Below are 23,733 nucleotides of genomic sequence, written 5' to 3' on the forward strand. Positions count from 1 at the left end.
TAGGGGCAATTTTGGAGTCACCCGAAACCCTCAACTGGCCAGTCACCTTCCCATGCTCCTGTATAATTAGGACCGCCCATGCAGTTGACCACCGCTGTTGTTTGGTTGTTGTGTGTCATACACTCCAAAGCCGTACGCCTGTGGCGCCTGTCGTTTCCCAGCTTTCCCTGGACGTTTTGTGCAATAATCCTGTTCTTAGGCGATTTCCGGTAAAGCGGAAATTTTGCTTCAGCATAACGAGGTCATTAAGTAACCGCGACCGACATACAACACCGATTGGAGCTTGACCTGGCTTCGTGTTTACGGATTAGCCATACCCACCACACGCAATCACCAGACTGTTGTATTTTTACATGCAATGTGTGTTTTTGTATCTCTCAGTTATATGTCAAGACCCACGTTGTTAAAAGTGGCAGCACATTCTTACATCGCCAAAGACACAATAATCACACGTAGATCCGCTTGGAGGTTTTTGATGATGCGATAAAAGAGAATTATTTCGACAGGCGTCGTCAGTCAGCAGCTAAATCCTCGCATACTTCTTTGCCAGGCCTATAAAGCTCTCCATTATGTTCTATTTTAAGTAACAAATGCGTTCATCTCAAACGACATGTGCACTTGTCATGTAACTTTTTATGCGCTTGAAATGTCTTGTTTAATTTGACGTTGCTGTCTTTGAGGTGATAAAGTTGGAGATTATGTTTTCTTTGACAAATTTACAATCACGAATCCCACATAGTTCCTTGAAATCTTTACCGAGTGTTCTCATTCGGATTTAAAGGTCACCGTAGGTCAACGAATTACCCCCGCCATCAGTCACTTGTCGAATACATTTATAGCGAACCGGCTTTTCATGTGTAGAAGGCGATGCTCACCAACAAGCAGAACTGATTTTACAATCTTTTATTGCTGTTTTGTCTGTTGGGGTCGTGACACGCGGCTGTCCTTGGGCGGTGTGCAATTGCACAGTTGTTCTGCGGTGAGAGATCAGCGCAGCAAACGCAAGTCGTACTTTCCACCAACGACCAGTTTATAGTTGGTGTGTTCGGACAGATCGTGAGTTGAAACGAGGTTATGTGAATTCGAAGTCAATGTTGCAGACGGTATTTATATTTAATTGTACACATCGTATGTCAGTTGCAGTTTGAGCGAAATTAAAGTTGATGTGAGGTTCGCTACAGGGCAATGTCATTTCGGACGACAAAAATGCATGGATGGTTCGCAAAGTGAACAATTTTTGCACCAATTGAGTTAAAAAACACGCGTTCAATTTAGACCGTGTTTTTTTTCTGCTTGCTAGTTCCCATCATCTCTAAGATTTAATCGTTAGAGAATAATGGTCGGCTTTGCGCGCTACAGCTCGTAAAATGCGTTGAGGGCGTTATAGGGTCGCATTCGGCAACCGGCTGTACCCGGACAGCAATTGTTGGCTCGTGTTTTACTGCTTTGTCAAAAGTTCACTGGAGTGGGTCAAATCACGTGTGACCTTTTGCTTTGCACTCCTGGTACCGATTGGACCCTCCTACGTTTCTAATGCAGGCGACGAGTGCGTTCACTTAAGCGGCGAATGGACCCAAGTTCAAAGCGCAGCCGTTTATTGCGGACACACTAGGCGACGGGTGAGGTTTAGAAGCCAAGGAAAGCCAATTGTGAAATTTTGAAGAGGTTGTTAATTTTCTATATTCAGGTCGCTGCGCTTGTTAAGCAAGTATAGAACAGTTTTCATACAACCTTGCTGACTTTTAAACAGTCTTTACTTGTCGTTAATATGGCTAAATACCATTGTTAAAGTTAATAGTTTTGGCCGTCAAGAACAAACTACATCTAATGTATGCTATTGTGCTTTAAATAACCCCGTACTACAAAGAAAAGAAATTACATCCACTTAAACTGTCAGGTGCATTTTTTTCAGAATGTCAGATCGTGTAGCAGCCTTTGTATCAGAACACGAAATAAAAATTACAGTTGGTCTGGAGGAATTCCAAGGCCCTCGAAAGAATGAAACAAGTTTACAGCCTTGAAGGCTTCAAAACTGAGCCTTCGGTGACACGGAGGTGTCGTTTTAGGTCGCACTAGAGTTCAGGTTACAAGTTTGTGGGTCGACAATCGCTTGCGGTTCAGCGGAGCTCGGCGGAAACGGGCGATGTTTTGTCAAATTTCGGCGACGCGTGTACTGTGAACCTTTCCGATGCAATCTCAATTGCCCGAGCTTCGCGTCATGCCATCGTCGTTACCTTATTTGCGGTCGGAGCAGCGGAAATGCAGAGAACGCTTAAGATATGAAATTGTGTATTTTGCGGTAAGACCCTTGAACAATTTTAAAACCGTGCGGAATGAGCAAAAATGCGCAAATGTACAGTTTAAATAGAGTTTACGCTAACAGCCCTTGCCAAATATTTTCTTGCGTATAGTAATGCACAACCTTAAGCCAGCTGTCATATTACTTCTGTAATGGACTCGCTTGTTAGCTGACAAGACACTGAACGATCTTGCCTCGCATTCCGTAGCACTTGTCCTCAATGGCGCGTTAAGTCTTGCAGGTGACAAAGCGAACCTGTGGCCAAACGATGAGCGACAGGCCTCGATTAATGCAACTCGTCGGAAGATCCTCTTCCATTTGCGGGATTTAAATGTTTGACTAACATCAGTCGATCTCTGCGTTAAGTTTAGTTTCCGCTCTCTGTGGCCTCTGTCTATTTACGAGCGTTTGTACCGGGTTACTATATCTCGCCTGTTATTTTCGTTTCCCTCGACCCGGATTCGTTCGCGCAAAGTTTACAAAACAGCGATGCCCAGGTTGAAGTGCGGGCGTGAAGTGTTTTAACCGGGAGGGAAATGGGCTTGGGCGGGTTTTCCTGGGTTACAGGCGATTAGAGCAGGTATTTCGAAATTGTGAAGACGAACTTGACGCGCTCCCATATAGTTGCACGCCGGATTGAATATCAAGCGCTTGATATCGCGAGGGTCCGGTTTTGTACGGAAATGATTGGAATACCTTAATATGCACACCTAGGTACGAGATTTTCCCACGTATTCCGAGGAGGGTGACGACATTTGCTAACCGTGCCTACTCGCCTTCCCCGTTAAATAGCAAGTCACTCCGCTCTCGTTGTACTGACGGTCTACTATTGAGTCACGACCGTGGACCCGTTCGCCGCTATGACGTCACTCGGTGGCCATAACAGAACCAACAGAGGTAGCTACAAAGCCGCGTACCACTGAAATCGCGCATGGTAGTTGTTTTTGCCGATTATTGACAGTGCATACAGCGCTGCGCTCTCGATTAATGTCACCAACGTGTATTTACTCGCCTTTGTGCGGCCACGGTTGTAAGTCCAAGCGACGGTCGCTTTCCAGTGCGACAAAAGAACGCGGGGCGGGTGACGGGCCGTCAAACCAACCAGTTGTGACGTCACGTATGTCGTTTGTCAGGCGGGACGTTGGCTTTTGAAGAGTATTGTTTTGTGTTTGCTGTAGTTTTTCGTCCCCGCGCCACAGTGCTGAGCCGCGTGGCCCGAACGCGGGTCAAAGTACCGCCTTGGCGCGCGTGTGGACTCAAGCGTCTTCAGCAATCGCGCCGGCGTAACAGCCTGCATGACATCGGAAAGTGAATCAACAGCGGCTCATCCTTGTGATTTATTTGTGCAGACAATTGCCCAGGCTATATGAAAGGGAGCGCTTCGCGTGCAATCGCTTGTGCACACAGCTTTTTTAGAGCTTCAGGCTCGTTTGTCGCATGTTTGTTGTTGTCGGTATCTATAGTTGCCGACTGCAGACTTATCGTCGAGTCTTCGAAAGTCCCTCGGCTTACGCTCGTTACACTGTGTTCAAGGAGCGCATATCCACTATCAGCTGTTCCAAGTGTTTGTTGATCTGCGAAAATCATGTAAAGTTTTAAACATCAAACGAACGGATTTATCCCACACAAACATGTATTTAAGTTCAAATTCGGATATTTCGTTTGCATAACAAAGCAAAATTTAAATGTCACAAAAGTTTACAAATTCACAACAAGTTTTACTATGAGATAATTGTACACATATATTTAACACGCGCAGTATTAGATTAATGTTATTTTCTTGGCCATAAGTGGACAACTTAGTGTTCTAACGCTGACTACGACCCTGTGAACTTAAAGTGGTCGTCGGTTGTTGACTGCCGCTTCTCGCTGAACCTTGCACCGCTTGAGCACTTGATGAGAGTATAATTCGAAAGTCAGAAATAGCGAGTCATTGGGCGAATTTATCGAGTTGTTGACGGGTGTCGATCGTTAGTCCTGAAACGACGGTGCAAAGTTTTACGAGAGATAAATTTTGCCACGCAACGTTCGTAGGGTTACAGTCCTAGGTTGTCGGGCACAGTACGCTATCCTAAACCGTATAAGCCCCTTATACAGGGTGCTTAGTCCTAATATAGAAGTCACTCGCTGAACTTTACTTTAAATGGCAATTTGTGGTCGGAAAACATAACTTGTGATGTTTGCTACTCCATCCCAGGTCACCGGTTCGATTTAAACGATTTTACGCCTCGATACACAAATCGTAACGTGCAAATCATACCCGGTGCACGTTCGTCTTAAATCATCTCCACCGCGTCGCCACATCAAAGCAACTGTTCCTTTGAATCCGCCGTTAATTGCGCGACGCTCTTTGCCGTCCACTGCCACATTGCTGCCCCGGGTTACCTCATCGTGTCGTTTATATCTGTTAAAATAAACAAATATCCTGGTACGATGCCGGTTGACGGGTCGTCGGCAAAAATCACGAAGGTATCGATTGAAATCGCGAGATTCTATCGCAACGCTGTAAAAGCAAACTTGTTTAATCGATTCCCACGCCTCGGCAACCAGCTACACATCTTTTCTCGCAATTTACACGTTGACAGGTGAATTGCTATAATAGGTACCTTCGTGGGATAAACGATATCTGCCCAAAATAAATTTGGTGCATGTTTCCGGGATAAATATATTGGTAAAGTTTTCCAGCCACTAAACGTTACTGACAAATCTAACCTCGTAGTTAACTGAACGAGAGAATGCAAGAAAAAGGGAATATCAGTGAGACGTAAAAGAGAGGGGGCAGTTGTGACAACCTTTTCTCTCGCAATTTCCCATTAAAGTGGCCTTTCGCGATTTTAACAAGTAAACTTGCCTGGAGCTAGACCGCGTTTGCAAGCTCTCAGAAGAATTGCAGACTGGTCAGTTTGCAATGCGTACATAGTGTATTGGGACTAGTTTGTGCGACAAAAAAGGATATGTTTGCAGAACTAAGAGTGTTGCAAAGCAGGTGACATTGTTAAACTTTAACGTGGTGCTTACGTGTAGCCAGTATACATCATGGATGATGCAAATTGTGTTTGAGGTTTATTGTCACAAGTTGAAGTCCAACACAGTTAGTTAAATTTGCATATTATAGTGAAATATTTATGTCACTGTGAAACATTGGTTGCAATTAAATTATAGGCAAATAAAGGTCATACGATGATACATTTTCATGGAGTTTACTTTTAGTTTGAAGCCGGTTTCTTATACCCAAAGAAAAGTAAGCTTGAAACAGGATGAAAGCATTTGTGTACGATAGCGATATATAAAGCGATCTATACTGTGTACGATATGATAGAATGTTATGTGACTGTGGACATTAAAAGCAGTATTGTGTTGTATGAAGTGGCCAGCATAACGCGAAAACCGGCGTTATTAGGTTGATGGATGCACAATGGAATAGTTTCGCGCTGCATTTAGGTTTATAGTGGACTGGTGTCAAATCGGAACTAGCAAACAATGGCGCAGTCGAGTTAAACCGACAACCAGCTGTCCTTGGAGGGCTAGTAAGTGGGTCGAACGCTAGAAATTGGAATAGATGCGGACGCGTTCAGATTAAACTGCTCGCAATTACTGGGCTCAAACGTAAGTAGATTACTGACCGGCAAACAAACTAACGACTTGCACCTTGGCGAGGCCCTTTATCACCGGTTTAGATATGGTCAGGCACGAATGCAGACAAGTTTATGGGAAGACGACCGTTTACGATGGTCAGCAGTGTAGTTTCGGGTAATCGCAATTGCAAACTGATTGTACTGGTTCCGCGATTGCATATTGTTTGTTATTAGTTTCACCTCGGTTCAAAAATACGCGCAAATTATTAATTAGGTCGGGCTGTGGCAAAACAGAAGCTTTAATTCTGCAACATTTTTGCACTGTCGTGTCTTTGTTTTACGAGATATGAAATTCATCGCTCAAGATTAAACCATGGTACGTTTTAAACCAAACGATAGTTCGTATTAACTTCCACTTCAATTGTACAAAGACGCTTAACGGTATTTTAGTATCTCCTAGCAATCCGATTCACTGTTCATTGTGGCGTCAGCACTAGCAGACTTACTTAATATTAAACCGCCATGCAATGATTTTTCCACCTCAATGGTATTACTACGCGCCAATGTTAAGGATTTGGCTTACGCAGTTCATGTGGGTTGAGATATCTATGCCTCAGACTCTTTACTTTACTTCCAATGATGCTCTTGTTGCTGTTGATTGGTCATAACGTTGCACTGTAAGTCAAAGCGTCGGCGATGGCTGCAAGTGACAAAACGGATTACGAAGCTTTCAAAAGCTTAACCAATCAGAGGCGCTGGCGTGAGAAACCACATTAAAGTGTGATTGAAGTTTCATGATAAACACTTAAACGTGTTGCGCTGGGAAACTACCTTGACCTTTTATCGCGTATTTATGTCGCAACAAATCCATTAAACTTTGATCGTGGTTTTCTGTATCTTGCAAACGCTACAAAACAACATCGCCATTGAACTTTGTTACAGCCTTAATCCCTTCGCACGAATTTGTGGGAACGCTGTTTCACCAAAGCCAAAAATAGACCCGGGGAACATGTACGTGTAACAATCAATCATGAGATCGGCATCAAAACGGTAAAAACTGGTCCGTTATCTCCCGTTGTGGTTTGAAATACTTACAAGTACTTCGGATTTAAAATACATTTTATCTGATAGCGGAATGACTCCTTGCGATGCCCTAATACGAAGCGTAATGAATCACGGGTATGCCACAGAAGTGCTCTTCTCCTTACTTGATGCGTTGGAATGCTCCCCGCCTCGTAAGACATGCGCTGAGCGTTCACAATGATCGACATGTGTTTGCTTGTCGCCAGTTATGTACGTCACATGCGAGTGCGCGTTGCCCAGCGACAGGACGCGAGTTTACGTTTTTGCGCATTTAAAGTACTTTCCCCTCCGACACTGTAGAATGCGTGTTTAGTAGATGCCTCGAATACTTGGTCCGTGAATGGATTTGGATTTGATAAAAATATTATCACTCTGACGGTGTTTGTTGCTATGTGAATTCCCGACAGGAAACGTAAACGGGGACGGATGTTGAGCGCGAGTGTTAATGTACTCAAGTCGCAATATAGTGCTCTCTGTTTGTTTACGTGTTTGTCCCGATCGTGGGAAAGCGCGGTAGCCCTCTTCCATTAATGCGTGATACTCAACGCTTTCCAGGGTCTCGTCGTTGCCCGGTAAGGCGCGACGGGAAGCAAATGGGCGAGTGATTCCAGGCCGTGTCTCCCCGCTTATACACCTGTATGGTTCGTCACCTTTCGTCTTTCTGTTTACATGCGGTGGTACATACCCCTTAAGGCCGCTACCGCATTCTGTGTATGCTTTTAACTTGTCAGCTTACAGTGAACACGTCAGCCCTACAACTTGCGTCTAAATCCAGGTGCATGACGTAGTGGTGGAATTTTCGTTCAGCTTTTCGCGTCCAGCGGTGCGAGGTGTTCGTAGTGGGTGGGTTTTCGACAGAACCCTGACAAGCCTTTGATACGCGATATATCTAAGCACCTGTGAATTCGAGAATCTCTTGCAAGCCCACTTCTGTGTACTTGTGCAGGATTGCATGACTTCCGCCGTCGCACGGGATCAAGACTACGCCGATCTACAAAATTGGTCCCACGGACTCGGCTAATAGAGTTTACACCGCAGGTTCAACAACCGCATTGTTGCTTTAGCGCTTTCACAGCCGGCCCGGTGCTTTTGTTGGCTGGGCACACTTTCCTGAAAGTGATTAACTTCACTTTGCCCTTGCAACCTTTCCAGTGCTGTGAACTGCAACACTGCGAGCACTCGCAGCTCGTCACCGGTTGCAAACATGGTGTAATAGGGTTTCAAAATGAGAAGACCGATCACAGCGGCTGGTGTCAGTGTTGTTTTAGGCCCCAATCTCCTCTGCTTTCCCAACGCTGTTCCGAATTCAATTTTCACCGTGACTGATCACCGTCTTAGCGCGTAATAGTGTTTTCGTTGGCTTACCGCGCCGAGAAAATGATGCCAGAAAGGCACAACGCACCTGCTGCTGTTATTAGTCAGCTCCCAGGCGTCGGCGGAACGCTACAACGGCGAACGTGTTCAAGTGCTAAAGGGTCCCCGACCCACAAGTGCCGACAGACTTAAATGATAACAATCGCTAGCGGTGCATTGTTGTCCAACGTAAACACGGGTTGGGCGAACCCGTAACGTTTTTAGGTCGGGCCAAAAATGTACGATGTCGAATGTCAGGATTTGTTGGCGTGACGCGTGACGTGGGTATAGTTGTTCTGTTTTCATCTGGGATGAAGTGCCAGGTGGGTTAAAAAATGCGTTTATAAATGGAAAGCGTGTATCATCGGGTGGAGCCTGCTCCTGATGCGGGGCGTATAATATTTTGTGTCGCTGACAACAGACGGTCATGTGTATTAATCTACACATATTTATGCATTACGTGCAAGGCGACACGTACTGCTTGCAATTTGCCATTTTATGGCGACCAAATGTCGCTGAATCGTCGCCCTTGGCGTAATAACTTTCACCCCAGACTTGACAAACGGCGTTGCATGAGAATTACACACTGCGCAAATACAGACCGTTTCACGGACGCCGACTCGCGACCTTTCCCATGCAAAATCGGAAGCGCTAAGCGGGATGCCACTCTTACCTGCTGATTGGTGCGTCTGCTTTAAAAACAGTAGCCAAATGAGGGGTCTATTGTAGCGCACGCTAGTCGCGCGATGGAAAGTGAGTCAACCTTCGCGTGCGTCCATTTACGGCGGCAGACACCCGCTAAGTGGACAGTGCAGATAGTAATAGTGTGTCTGTCGTCTACCGCTATCAGTGCCTTTGTTCGTTTGCCGTGACTATTTATGCGCGATACATTGTTGCTAAATTGTGGCGCGTGAGAACTGGGTCCACCAACGATGGCCTTCCCTGAACGGACAAGTTGTTTTTCTACCCCAAAGGTGGATAATTAACTAGATTCAACTTCTCGTGGCTTCATTAACGCACGTGATAATAGGCATTGGTGTCTAAGGTCTCGTCTGGTCAATCGTAATTTGCGTGGTGCAACCTACTTGACTAATTGCCGTCAATGTTTACGGGCAAACTTGTAAGCGTAAACAGTCAGCAAGGTTCTTAATTAAGAATTAGCAATTAGTGCAACACCTTAGGTTTGCATATTTAGCCCCCGCCCCCATTTTTAGTGGTTAATTGCCAAAATCCTACATATTGCGTGGTGCTGTCGCCCGTCAGTTTATACAACACTTAGACGGAGTACAATATTAATCCCAGTTAGGTTCTAACACTTGGGCGAGTCAAGTGCCGTACGATGTTCGCCAGGCGAGTCGACAACCGCCGCATTGGGCCCGTTCTCAGCGTAGATGAAAATCCGAAGGGGTTACTCTGTACGTTCGCAATGCGGCTAATATAAGTATTCATGTTCAGCGGGGGGCGACTCAACATATATGAGTGGCAACTACGGTGCTCTCACCAGTTTCTGCTTGTTTGTCTACATTCATTTGTCAAAACATTCGCGCCGCGCGGGAATGGTGCCTCAGCAGCGACGCTAATTCCACTCGTCGTGTTCGGGTTAACGCCGCCTGTCAGTATGTATGTGTGTGAAATTATTCCCTATAAGAGTCCCACTCGTGCATCGCGTTGGTCGCGACCCGTCCGCCGCATTTGACGATCGTTTGATTTATGGCCTGAAAATTTGTGCACCAATCCGCAACTTCTGCGTTGGTTTCCTCGCCTCAGCACAGCAGCGCCTTCCCGTATTCCCGAGAAACGAGAAAAAAGCGATCCGGTCTCTTATAACGAAACGCGCGCCTTGTCAGACGGTTTAGTAATTGGCGACGCCTGCGACGGCCGCGTCAGTTTTTTGGTCAGACGGAGCGACAACAGCTTGTAGCTTAACTAGTTGTGGCTTTTAAATTTTTCAGTCCTTATTTAGAGGCAGCTAGGTGTGTAGTGTGCAGTATCGTAACGGCACAATCAGCACACAGGAATAAACTTATGTCTAGAATGCGATAAGGCAGGGGAGAATAGACATAAGTTCCGCCGGCAACCTGTGATCGAATCGCCGCAGGGAAATGTTATCTCGGACCGGATCGTAAACCGGCCTTTTCTAAATGTGTCTTGACTTTCAGGGACAACTAAGTGATCTAGTCACAGTATGTGTATGAGTTTAAACTACTACCTTGCTGAGACAAGCAAAGCTTTCGCTAACTGATTCAGTTGGAAAAGTCATTGCATCTTGTGTGCTTCAGGAAATCGTGCGTTCATTGCAAGTGTTCAGTTCCAAGACACATCGCTCATCCATTGGAGTACGTTACTGACTCGCAACGTCACAACAGCAGCAGTGAGACCGACGTCAATATGCCAGCCGCAATTGAACCAGCCAGAAATCAAACTCAGATGAACAATATCAAATCGATGGAAGTCGAGAAATTGCCCCCACTACCAACTCACCGCACTAATGGAAACGATAACCGACCAAGAAGGCGTCAACCCCGGCGCCAGCCCCGCCACGTTCGGGGTTCTGACTCAGAAGAAGAAGCCGCCGTTGATAACAGATCCTCTTCGCTGCAAGAATATGCCTGGGTTCCACCAGATTTAACACCGGAGCAGGTACGTTTGTGCGTGTTTGTTTAAGCGATAATTTAAATGATAAATTAAAGCGGGTGCGATTTGGGTGGTGACCGATATCAAAGGTTAGCAAGGACACGAGTTTAGCTTCAATGCCTCTAAACTATCTTTGCGGATTTGTAAAAGACACTGTCACTTCAAAACTGATAGCGGTTTAGGACCACATATTTTTAAGAAGGATACAGTGTTGTAGTTTTAGTCCGAAAGCAGCGTTTATCGGCCATCAATCTTGGCACAGGGCGACATCTTCCCTGCAGAGAGCTTGTTGTCTGCTCGCATGTGCTGTTTCGGATTGTCGGTCTTCACTCAGACTAATGGATCTCAAGGCAAAAACGTCGAGTGCAGAAACTTTAGCTTAAGCATATGCGATCGAATCGCCGACAATAACCGCGATATTTGCCAGTGGAGCTTTTAACGTGAAATCGTCTGGGCCTGTAAATGTTCAGCGGGCCGTCAAGCCGCTGATGTCGGGATTATATGTTCCGTGTAGCGCGCCTTTGTCGGTGTTTGTCTTGGCCAAATCCCGACATCGAATTTGTGCCGCGCCACTTGACAAGCCAGGGCTCGGATCGCGCGGCCTTTGCCTTTGTTCTGCAACGCTATTGCAACCCTGCAACGACACAAAACGGCCAGTTTACGTGCATGGCGGCACTCTCACCGGCGGCAGGATTTGACACTTACATGCCTTAAAGTGTTTTTAATGGCCCTGAAAAGTCGTTTAAATGCCATTCGAAATGCCAATTCTCCGCAAGTGCGATCGCGGTGCTCCACTTTTGCTTGAGGTTTCTTATGCGCAGCAGGGGTTTCTGACGAAGTCGTTCGTCTTCATTAATTCCTATCGGAGGAATGTCCACGACCGTACATATGGTCACTCGAAATCTTTCCCACTTTGTGCTTAAATTGCCCGTAGCCGCGAAGAAATCGGTCTAAAAAGGGGCAATATCTTATCAGGAAGGGTCGAAGCGCGGGCGTTTAAGTGCGCGTACAGGCTTTTTAAAACAACGAAAACGTATTCGACAAATTTACGATTGCAATTGTGTTTTACCATAATGGCAAATTCAAATATTGCCGCTCTTATTGATCATATTTATGTGGCAAAATCGATGGCGCCGCAATAAGATATCCGCTTATAGCTTGAATCGCCACTTGACCACAGTGCATGTCCGGTCTGTCAGGTAGATTTCGGACATAATGCTGTTAATGTTCCCGGACGATTGTACGCTTAACATTCCCATCCATCTCACAGCGATCTCTATCTTGGTGCCAACACATCTAATCTTGTCGCTGCGATCGGCTGCGTCGCACCGCCTTGTCGCCTGGGTCGCACGTTCGTCAATAAACACAGCACAAACTGTACCGGCACCACGCCCTAGTATCAACCCTTAGTCGAATGAAATTCCGTGTAACAACTTTCGAACATCACACCTTACATATGTTTTGCTTTTATCACAAGTACACACTATTACAAGGTTTTCTTGATTTTCTATAGGTTCGCTTCTATTTCAAAAACCTACCAGAGGAAAAGGTGCCATTGGTTGACAGCATTGGTGACAAATATCGAGTCCGACAATTGCTGCATCAGCTTCCTCCTCACGACGACAAGGTGAGTCTTTGTTATCTAACGGAAAAGCAGCGCTGATAGACCCATGTTAGCTTTGCCATCTAGGAACATTAGGCCACAATTAATCACATTTTGGAATCAGAATAAACAGCGATCACGCGGTTGGCGTGTAAACAGTCGCATCCCGATCCTCGTCGCCGGAAACGCGAAAAAATGGGGAGGAGGGGGTTCAATGTCCGCCCAATTATTCACGGCGGCCATAAATCACGCTCTCGTCCAAACCCGTCGACTACCGTAAATTTGCTCACAAAAATCGAATTGTACCAGAAGTCGCAATCAGCACGCGATCGAATATTCCTTTGCTGTGATAAAACGCGTTGCTTCTTAACACTGGTCCCACTATAACTGGAAACGCCGTAAAAGACAGCGACAGGCGACACCTCGCCCGCGCACCAATGAACAAACACCAACGAAAGATGGACGGGAAATATTTCTCCTCCTGTGGCGAGTTTACATTCCCCCGCGCCGAGCCATCGAACCGCGCTTTGTCCCAATGCTGAAGGAATCAAACATTGTGATGGCAATCCATCTTTCACGCGCAGCATTCACTTAATCCCCGTAAAGTCACTCACTTCATATCAGGGATAATGGTCTATGGTTGCTTCCACGCCGAGAAACGATCGTAAGGGAGTGTGTGAGAGTTGCAGGTGCGCAACGGTTCGTGCCAAAGTCTTGATAGGTTTTGTGGTTGTGCAAGGGACTTCATTTTCGCATTGGCAGCTTTTTAGGTATCTCTTGCTCTGGGCGGTGTTTTAGCGCGTCAATCAATCAAACTGCTGCGAATCGACACCAGCTATAAGGACGATGTCGCGATGAGCGAAAAATATTGCCTTTGCGGGAGGGTGATGTCTTTCAACAACGAGCGTCTGTCGATGACGATATACGTGGGGAACACCGGTTTATACGCAAACTGAGAGTCAATTTGTCTAAAGCGATTCGTTCGCTCGTATAACTGTCAGGCCTCACATCTGCAAACGCAGCAAAACTGTCTTCGATGCCCTTTGCACGTTTGTCACTTGGTGGAGCACCGTAATTTGTAACGTCACAGTTGCTGTAAATTGCCACAGGTGTTTGCCTGCACCGCGAATGGCAAATATTACGCTCGTCTGTTGCACCATAAATGTGCCCGTTGCTAAGTCGTCATCAGCCCGCGGCATGCCGGTTACGAGACCCTGTAACATATATTGGGTAGGCATGACGTCGGAAGCTGTGGACTTATATTTCGCAATCGCTTTCTAACGTGACGGAATGCGACATTACACCCAAAACTCCCACATAAATAAACTTTCGGTTCGCTTGTTCAAATTCGGCGCTTGTCGTGAAAGTAATTGTCGACCCGTAAACAGTGCGGGCAAATTTCATTGCCCCGGCGCGCTCATGGCTCACTGTCAAAGGGAATGCCGCGTTTGGAATTCCTAGTTTATGTCTGTCCTTGACAACCGCCGCAGTGAATGCGTGTAACATATCGTAAACACAGTGGCGACATACACACACAACGGCGGGTGGCTCTAAACCGATTGTATGTGGGGGAGCGTGTCGCTCTTGTCAGCATCAGGGATCTTCCATTCGCTGGCGCCTTGCTTCTCGTCGGGTGCCCACGCGGCGGACAGCAGGGGCGCTTATTGCGTTACACACGATTTTCGCGGCCTGTCCACGATGCAGGCGATGGGCGTGTTTACAAGACGGCGACGCACTGGAGACGCAATGCGACTGGCACCCAGGCCAGCGCTATTGGATGCTGGCAGTGAAGTTTAAGCCATGAGCGGAATGATAAGGGGATTACGGCGAGTAATGAGATGCGCACCGTGCTCTGCGCAATGCAAGTGTTGTGTCGACAAACTAACGTTCGGTAACAATTACCATCGGTTGTAGGCGCGTCTCATTCACATCGGTCGCTGCATGTCGGTACACGGCTACACGCACTTTGCCTAACCGCATGTTCGCGCTTTCAGTCCGCTGTAGATCTGGCACCGAAACTTGATCTGACCCCGGCGCCCCATAATATTGGCCTAAAGCCCGTACGCTGTCGTTGGTAATCCTTACGTAAGCACATACGTAATCCTCCGACATAAATTTGGCGGCCTGTGAAGCGTGCACGGCTCACGATGGAAGTATTAAGTTAAAAGTTGCCTTTCTGCATCCACATGAAAGACGTCTATCAACGGCTTATGTTGTTGTTGGTGCCGCTTAATAACATTTTTTGCGCTTGAAACAACACCGCGGCTTGTTTACCACAGCGCATTATGAATGCAAAGCATACCGCACATGCTCAATTACGGGCGGTGAGCAAGCGCAGAAAATTGCAACACTTCTCGGATTCCCGCTACGTATTACCATAATAAGCGCTGCGCTGGGTTTTGCCACCTCCAATCTTCGTTTCCCACCGAACATTTCTCATCTAACCTCCGCGCATGCGCCTTTATTCAAGCCGCCATACCTGGCCGGCGGTGCGTCAACGATTGAGGCTGCCGACCGACCCCAGAGACCGTGATTCTGCGATAAAGCGTTAGCCTTGGCGAAGAAAGGTCTGGTTCAAAGCGGAAGCCGAACCTTATTAAATTGTCGACGTGACACGATGACGTCGTGGTTGTGCCCGTCCACTTGTCGCGAGCCAGTAATTAGCACCTTGTCTATTAAACAGTGTCGCCTCTTATTGTCCGAACAGCAATATGGCCGGGCCCGGTGCGTTGGAAGGTTTACGCCCTTTCTTGAAAACGGGATGATCTTGCAAAGCGCCAGTGCAGCTGCTCGTGTAATCGTCAAATAAGCACACATTCCCAGCTTGCGGGCGATATCGCCGGTAGGCGGGCACCATAAACGCCACCAGCATTCACCTGCTGCTGCGTTTCAATCCGCATTTTTATGCATTAACGAATAGCGACATTCCACGCATGAATGGCAACCTCGCCAATGGGTGGCTCATCCGGCGGCAATCCGCTCCGGCTTGGCTCCATCCGCAGCGATTGACCTTTGAATAAATAACAGCCGGACAAATCCTCGAAAACGCGCGCGCCATGCAAGGTGCGATGAGCTCTGTAAGCTTTTAAGAGCACCGGGCGGAAGCGGGCCTATTGGCCTGGGATCGAGCGTTTCTCAACAGCAGACTGTAAATTTTTACATTTAGCCGACTTCTAGTTTGGTTTTCATTTGTACAGGGTCGTTAAATTTTTCTTCCCGCCGCCTAACTGTGACGTCACAGCAGCGATGACGCGTTGGCGGCGCAGCAAGTAGCAATCAGCACACGTCACACCCTCCCCGGGGCGTGAAATCTGGCAATTGTCCTTTGTGACTTTGCCAGCGACTCGATTAATGTCGTGCAATTATCTCGAGCGCGCACCCGTAAAACGTGCTGACGATTATGCACGAAAGAAGTCTTGACGACCCATTTCCACAATTCCACGCTCCACATAGGCCTAAGAGGGTTGCTAGATACGCGTTATGTTTCAACGGTATTTCCCGATACACCTGATGGTTGGTTTATCGGTCTGACGAGTCTTCAGTCTCGCGATTTGAGTTTCAAGCAATTAGATCTCATTACTATCAGTCCCCGTCAATCAGGTGCTAAAAGTGAAATCGTTACGTGTTGCGGTTTAGCCGCCTGAAATAGAACACACAATTTAAGTGCGAGAAATAATTAAAAGTAATCTGTCACAATTATTTTGACCATTAGAGCGAAATCCCCGCAAAGATTTAAGGTTAAAAGTGTACATACGGAAATTGTGTGACCTTTTGTACAAGACCAAGTGTGGCGAATGCACCGACGCGGCAATCCGGCTATTGCGAGTTGCCATTTAAGATCACCATTTGTCAAGCAGCCTAACCTGCTGTCACTGACGGAGACAAAGTCCAATTCGCGCGGCAGCTTTGAAAGCCGACGATAATCAGTCATCAATATTCACGACATCATCACACGCTCGAGTGACCCTGCCTCCCGGGCCGCCGCCGCAGTGTCAATGAATTGATAAATTAATCCTCAATATTTGCAATGGCATCTGTCATGTGTCTGCACGGATTTGTTGTCATCGACTGCTGTCGCGAGTATTGGGATAAGATGAGATAGCGTCACACTTGTACGCGCGGGGATTAGAATCGCTTCGAAATAGCACTCAGCCGCATCCTTCCTCCTGTTTACTCTTGTAGCTGAAGATTAACTTAGTTTTCGCGGAGGCAACATGTCCACATCCAATGTAATACATCTCGCGACGTCGGTGTCCAGCGCGCTAGATTACGATGGATGAGCGCAACCAAATTTCCACGATTTCTATTTTTACCAGGGCGTGGACACCTGCAGTGCGGAAGCCACGCCACGGGACGCACACTTTGCTGTGTACGACGTCATAATAGCGTTATGGGGGCGTTTTAGACAGGGGACGCGGGCCAACGCACCGAACATGTCATGGTTCACATACCGCCCACGTGGCGAGGCCAGGGCGGTTTAGTTTGACGACTCCCTGCAAAGCTGGCGACAACGGCCTCGCGGATTTGAGGTTATTTAAAGTCCTCGCACTTTCACAATAGATTTCTGTGGCGTGGCCTGTTTAAGTCGTCTCTTTTTGGCGAGTGACAGCCAAATTTGGAAAAACACTCATTTGTTTTCGACCACAATCTGTTTGTGTCGAGTCCTTGTGTGAGCAATGGAAAATTCCATTTCGCCTCGTGAACTTTCTTCGAACTCCCCATAAAAAGTTGCAAGTTTAATCAATATTCCGTGTCCAGGTGTTCGCTAACGTATGCGCGAGTTTAATCCACCCGTGCTTGTTTTGGCGTCGCAATTAGCATTTAAGCCGATATGGAAGCAATTGAGCAATAATACGAACATGCGAAGCACAACATCCCGTGCCTCGCGCGCATTTATTTCCCGTACCGGGATTAATTTCTTTCGGCGGTCAAATGGAATCAACCGACGCGCAAGGTTTTGCACCATTGAGGGCGATTAAAACTTTCTCGAAGTCGCTCTCGCGCGTCTTTCGCCTTGCTTAATGACAAATGGATTACCGGGCAGGTATTTATGCGAGAGTTTCTAAGCCGCCCCGATTTACGACGAAAAACCTGCTTACAGCCTGTGACCCGCGCACTGGCTTGGGTCATCGAGAAACGCCACGTTGCTGGAATGCCCGATGCCGAAGCAAGTTCAGCAGAGTAACTTGCTGGTGGCTTATCAGCGCGAGCTTGTGTCTTCTTGCAATTTGATCCGATTTGCTTGCGATGCCTGGCCCTTTCTCAATAGGCCTTGTAGCACGATTAAGCAAACTCTACCTACCAGTCGCAACGCTGAGTGCCTTGACATCGCCTTTAGGACACAAGTGATTGTAACGCAGCACACCAGCTTAGGTTCACGGGTTGCGGGCAGCAGAGCCAAAACTTTCACGGAGGAAATTAGAGTAGAAGAGTAGGTCACTGTTAATCGTAATGGCGGCAATTCACCGACTTTACTTTGAGTAAGAGCAGACGATTCTGATAGTGTTGGTAATTTTCGAGATGATCTCATTGTGATCTCGTAACGTCGAGACAACGTCGGATACAGAGAGCGCTAAAAGTCGACTGGCTCGTTTTCAGATTGCCGTCAAGCAAGCCTTACGTAGATAAAGAGCTGAGATAAGAAAGATGTTGCTTAGCTTGCGCAACACCACATAGAAGAAACTCAGGATTATCTTTTAAAATTGGATCTGATTGCTGTGACGATTACATTGTGCTCGTTGTTTATTCGCGGGAACTTTTGACTGTCGCATTGATCTCCACAGGCGCGCGGTTTAAGTGACTTATTCTGTTGTGTTTACGCGCACAAAGCACTTGCGTAAACAGGCCCGTGCAATTACACTGCACGTGCGCTATCGTGCTCCGCGGCTCTTCTTGTCGATCCGGTTCGCATTCCATCGTAATGCATCCGGCTGGAGCTCATAATGCGTCATTGTGCCTGCAACCGCGCGGCGCGATTAGCCCAGCCCTTGTCGCATAGGCGATCAATTACGGCAAGGCCGCGATAGAGGGGACGTGATGACATCTTGAACTATGGGACGAGGACTTCTGCGATCGAACGATATCGCAGCCTCTACACGTCTGTTCCAAGTTCTCGAGTTCGCGGATTATGAGTCATTTGGTCATTATCGGCACAGAAACTACAATGATTGAACGCGCATGCCGACATTCGCACCGTCGTGCCCGATCGTATCTCGCCCGAATTAAGCGAATTGCGATATTGGATTTCAAACCGCAACGTCTCGAAGATAAACAACGTATCATTGTGAGCGCACTCGCATCCACTTTCATAAGATACCGCAGGAGAATAGTGATTTACTAAAATAGCGAACCTAATTGTTAATACTGCTTCCTATGTTTAGGTATGTTACTGTAACGGTCTCTCTGAAGAGGAGAAGCGGGAACTGAAATTGTTCAGCGACCAACGGAAACGAGACTTCCTCGGCTGTGGAAAAGTCAGAGCACTTCCCTTAAATTATCCTGGCACCCCATGCTCCAAGGTACGTTACGATGCAAGAGAAAAGTGAAAACTTAAAAAGAATCAAAATCATCACGTAGCAACCTCTTTTTACAGTGCGGATCCCTTGTGGAAGGTGGAGATATTGTGGTAGTCGCAGCTCGTGCTGAAGCTGGAATGTGCTGGCACCCGGCTTGTTTCTCCTGTACCGTTTGCCAAGAGCTTCTCGTCGACCTCTTCTACTTTTACCAGGTGCGTAATTTTTAAGCAAAAAATCGTTTTTTAATCACAACATTTTTTTAATGATTAACATTTTTTATCCAGGAAGGAAACTTGTACTGCGGGCGCCACCACGCGGAAACCCTTAAACCTAGGTGCTCAGCGTGTGACGAGGTAAGACCACGGGCCAATTTGACTCGACTCTCCCGCAAACCTTTTCAATGCTATATGAAATTTGAACGCAACTTCCAATTTCAGATTATTTTCTCCGACGAATGCACTGAGGCTGAGGGCAGACACTGGCACATGGACCACTTCTGTTGCTTCGAGTGTGACACGGTCCTCGGCGGTCAGCGCTACATCATGCGCGACGGCAAGCCTAACTGTACGCAATGCTTCGAAGCTCTTTATGCCGAATACTGTGACATGTGTGGAGACCTAATTGGTAAGTCTCCATCCCAAGTGTTACTATTTGTTGCAAGCTCAGTGGAAAATAGTCAGATGTTTTTCTAGGCTTGGATGCGGGTCAAATGCAGTACGAGGGTCAGCATTGGCATGCAACTGACAAGTGCTTCTGTTGCCATCGTTGCCGCAAGTCATTACTTGGAAGACCTTTCCTGCCTAAAAGCGGTCGAATTTTCTGTTCCAAGTCTTGCAGTCTCGGAGAGGATCCCTGTCACTCGGAATCCGACTCACAGGTTTGTGCAATTAAAAGTCAAATTGGTTAATGTTCTGTAATTAATTCTGTATTAATACCTAGGAAGTTTTTGCACATGGGCATATATTTACAATGTTTGTTGTTATATTTACAGCATAGTTCGTCGCAGTACGAGACCGCTCAAACGCCCAAATCTCACAATGTGCGCCACAGCCTCAACCTCGAAAACCTTGCTCAGCGGCAATCCATCGGAGACTCCAATGTTTTCATGGAACTTGACAACTGTTCACCATTAGCAAATACCGAAACCGAACACATGCGTTACGCCGACCCCGCCCATCCCTACCTTGCCGTCGGGGCTTCACCAATCGGGAATTCGCCCACTACAGTGGCCACACCCCGCAAATCCAACGCTTCGAGCACAGAAGACGCAGTCATGTCGCCGAGTAGCACGGTTTCGTCGCGAACCAAAAACGGTGTACCTTTTCCGCAAGGACAGAACACGTACAACAGCACGGACAGTAGCGGCTACAACAGCAGTAGCACTTTGGACGCCATTGAACATCAAAATAGCATGAAGATGAACGCCGGTGCCGCTTTTCATCCCAATATGTACCGCCCCTCTTCAAATGCTAAGGTGACGCGCCTCGACAAGGAGACCGAGGATGGTGGTCACGTGCCTGCCACAGAGTTTGTGCCGTTCCAGATGAATGCACACATGCGCAGCTCGCCGCCTATCATATCTGGTGCGCGAAAGATGTCTCCTGAAATGCAGAAGACCATTGATGCGTTCGACAACCTATCAACGAGTGAGTCCCAACCTCCGATCAAGGTCGGATCAGCACTGGGAAACTCTTCTGCCCCTATTCCGGCGCCCAGAGCCCGCTACCCCGTCTCACATGTCCCGGTCCCGAGAAAACAGTCGCTAGATTCTGAAAATCCCTGGATGCGGAAAACAGACCTCCACGAGAGCCAGCGCACTTCTCCCCCACGAGAAAGTCCCAAATCTGCCGTGCAAAGAAAGGGAAGTGAAAGAATCAGCCACAAAAATCGCTGCCGAGACCCAATTAACTCGTTTGAACTCTCCCCATCCGATGAAGGAAAAATTTTTGCTACTACAAACCAAGAAGGTAATTTTACTAAAACAATTACAGTCTAATTAATTTCATTTTCTCTATATAAACGTCGCTGTGTCATTGTAGACAAAGATGACGTCAACTCACTGCAATCAGATCTTGACAAACCGGGCAAAGAACTAAAAAGCATTTTAAAGAAAACTCATTCAGGCACCCGACACTGCCACGCTCCTCTATTCGGTTCAATGGACAGACTCGATTCTTTTTCCAGTAAGTACCGATGCATTTAGCTTCAGGTGTTAAGTTTGTAGCTGCATATTATATTGGGACTTTAAGTGTTTTGATTAGTTTATAAAGCTGGATGTTATTTTGCAGAAAAAGTCGAGTCCGATGACGAAGATGACGCCACGGGTTTCGGCGACGCCCGCAACGATTTTTCCAGCTTTCAACGTGGAAAGAGACTCTCCGCAAGCGCACGTATGCATCCCTCGGAACAAGGCGACCAAGCCAAAGAAAAGTAAGTAGTTTGTTCCGGTTTTCCTGCTATTGTCTTTCACTGTTGTGCAACGTAGCAGCACGAGATTTTAAAGTAGTAATTTGCTCTTGTGATAATTTGCTTGCATGCAAATCACAACACCCGCCGCATGATTCTATTTTGCACTTCACCACTAGATCGCAGCCTAGAGCACGATTCCAAGACAATTCTATGGCCCTCGGCCGAACTCACAGCGCTCTCAACCTTGATGAGATGAACGATGCCTTTCTACGGTTTGGTGGCCCCAAGCAGAAGACGTGCAGCAAAGCTAATTGGTTAGAACGAGTGATTTGCATGCGTAGTTTAAAGCACAATAATGCACGACACAATAATCAATTTGAATTGAATATACTTTTCTTGTCAGTCGATACTTAAAACTGTCTTTACATTCTATACTGTCAATCAATAATCTTAATCTTTCCACTTAACAGCACCAGCAAAACCTGCAGTAAGAAGTTAAAGCGAACACGCTCTACGGACTTTGCCTTTGAACGTCCCCCTCCCGGTGCGTCCAGAAAGAGCAGGAAACATCGGAGGTTTATTGAAGACGAGGAGGATGACGGATGGTGCTCGACTTGCACGTCATCAAGTGACGACAGCGATTACGAGCGATGGGACCGATATGACGTCGGGTAAGTTTCAAGCTGTCGGCTACACTTTTCTTATAGCATTACAAGATTATGGATGTAAACTGGTTCTATTCTACGTATAATATGCTAAACGGTTACATCTTGTGTTTAGGAACAAAACACCACAGAGCCCCAACAGCATGGCGAGGCGACTCTCAGCGCCCAACAACAGTGTCCGCGTAAACGTAACCAAACCCCGTCACTCCCACCCTTTCCTCGGTGAGGGAGCCGAATTCAATGCCGGTTTTCTCACGCAATCGACGCATCGTCCCGGTATGCCCCGAAACTACTCCACCGCGTCCCATATGCGATACAGGTGTGTAGTAAAAATTTTGCAGTTCAAAAAAAAGCCGGACTGTGGTGTAAAAAAGCGAAAAAAAACTTAGGCTGTTTTTGTTTTTAACTATATGATGAGTGAAATTAAACGTTATTTTTGCGTTTGCAGACGGAAACAAGGGAAGAAGCATTGTATAGTGATGTGATCGCTCATAGATCTGTCCATGACGTCAACCCCAGCATCATAAGTTCCTTATTTCGTTACTGGCCTCCGGCCTCTGTCGTTGCCCGCCGCGTACACCAACAAACAGCCTCATCTCTGTACAATATACCAACTTACGACCGACTGATCTATAGCGGGCGACACTGTGCACACTCATCACAATGCGCTTTGGCAGCAAATTAACTTATTCTGCTCGCTGCCGATCGCACATTTGTGTGACTTCCACACAAATCATCTGCCTGGATCATCTCGTTTTCATTATCCACCACCGCCACGTTTTGTGTGGAGTTTTGAGTAAAAAATCGCCTTTGCTCCACTTTTGTTTGACAGTCGTTTTTCGCTTTTATCTTTGCATGTTTTCTTCACTTGATAGCCATGACTTTTTGGCGCTAGTTTTATCTCTCAAAGTCCGAATTTCTATTTTGAGTATTTGGCGTCTAAAGTAAGTCAGCTCAACCAAACAATACGTATGTTGGCTGCTGTATGGCAATTTTTCATTCATTTTACCCGATTTTTCATTTGGCATTCCCCGTACGACCACTATCAGCGTGTTTGCTATTGTCAGATTCCATGTTTTTTTCTATCTTGCAGCGTTTTCATCAACCTTTTTTGTTTTAGTTTTTCTTTATTTTGTAAAAATCAGTTTTGAAGATTATATTTGCGTGCATTGTTTTCTGTTCAAAAGCTTTGCATATTCGCTCGCGACTGACCAATCAGAATTGTCGCATGTCACGTGTTCACCGTTGATACAAAGCCTGAAACGATAAATAAAATCTCTGCACCAAAACCATGCGATCAATCAGTCTTAATCTCCAAAGCCACATGAAGCTCGGTCAATCAGTAAAAGTTTAGAGGGCGAAGTCGAAAATGTGGATTAAAAGTGGAAAAGGTGGTTAGATGCAGCGGATAAAGCAGGTCGATACTTTGACCCTGTCTACACTTAAATTTGATACCTAAAAGTGATACAAGCTTGTGATCGATGGTTTCCAGACAGTCTAATCGGAAAGCTTTAAATAGATGTACATCGTGTACAGCAGTTACATTATCTTAAAACATCAAACAATAAACACTATTATGTTTGGCGTTAATGGGTGG

General features: G+C 46.6%; 1 protein-coding gene across 5 annotated transcripts in view; it reads left to right on the forward strand.

Annotated features, from left to right (window-relative positions):
- LOC145223291 (uncharacterized) overlaps window positions 1–23,425 on the forward strand; it is a 45,092-nt gene extending 21,667 nt beyond the window's left edge. For 2 of the 5 annotated variants that reach the window (XM_080089690.1, XM_080089692.1), the window contains 14 exons: window positions 10,590–10,950; window positions 12,458–12,571; window positions 18,928–19,065; window positions 19,140–19,274; window positions 19,347–19,415; window positions 19,500–19,686; window positions 19,755–19,939; window positions 20,054–21,029; window positions 21,102–21,245; window positions 21,351–21,492; window positions 21,648–21,785; window positions 21,942–22,142; window positions 22,252–22,455; window positions 22,585–23,425. In XM_080089690.1, the coding sequence (XP_079945816.1) occupies window positions 10,590–10,950; window positions 12,458–12,571; window positions 18,928–19,065; window positions 19,140–19,274; window positions 19,347–19,415; window positions 19,500–19,686; window positions 19,755–19,939; window positions 20,054–21,029; window positions 21,102–21,245; window positions 21,351–21,492; window positions 21,648–21,785; window positions 21,942–22,142; window positions 22,252–22,455; window positions 22,585–22,621 (3,031 nt within the window). In that variant the 3' untranslated portion in view covers window positions 22,622–23,425. Of the gene's footprint in view, window positions 1–1,560; window positions 1,620–6,889; window positions 6,925–10,589; window positions 10,951–12,457; window positions 12,572–18,927; window positions 19,066–19,139; window positions 19,275–19,346; window positions 19,416–19,499; window positions 19,687–19,754; window positions 19,940–20,053; window positions 21,030–21,101; window positions 21,246–21,350; window positions 21,493–21,647; window positions 21,786–21,941; window positions 22,143–22,251; window positions 22,456–22,584 lie in introns of those variants that run through there. The other 3 variants (XM_080089694.1, XM_080089691.1, XM_080089693.1) reach the window with 3 other exon arrangements.
- Window positions 23,426–23,733: the final 308 nt, after the last annotated feature.

The sequence above is a fragment of the Phallusia mammillata genome, chromosome 4, assembly GCF_965637545.1.
Source record: "Phallusia mammillata chromosome 4, kaPhaMamm4.hap1.1, whole genome shotgun sequence".
Taxonomy (NCBI): domain Eukaryota; kingdom Metazoa; phylum Chordata; class Ascidiacea; order Phlebobranchia; family Ascidiidae; genus Phallusia; species Phallusia mammillata.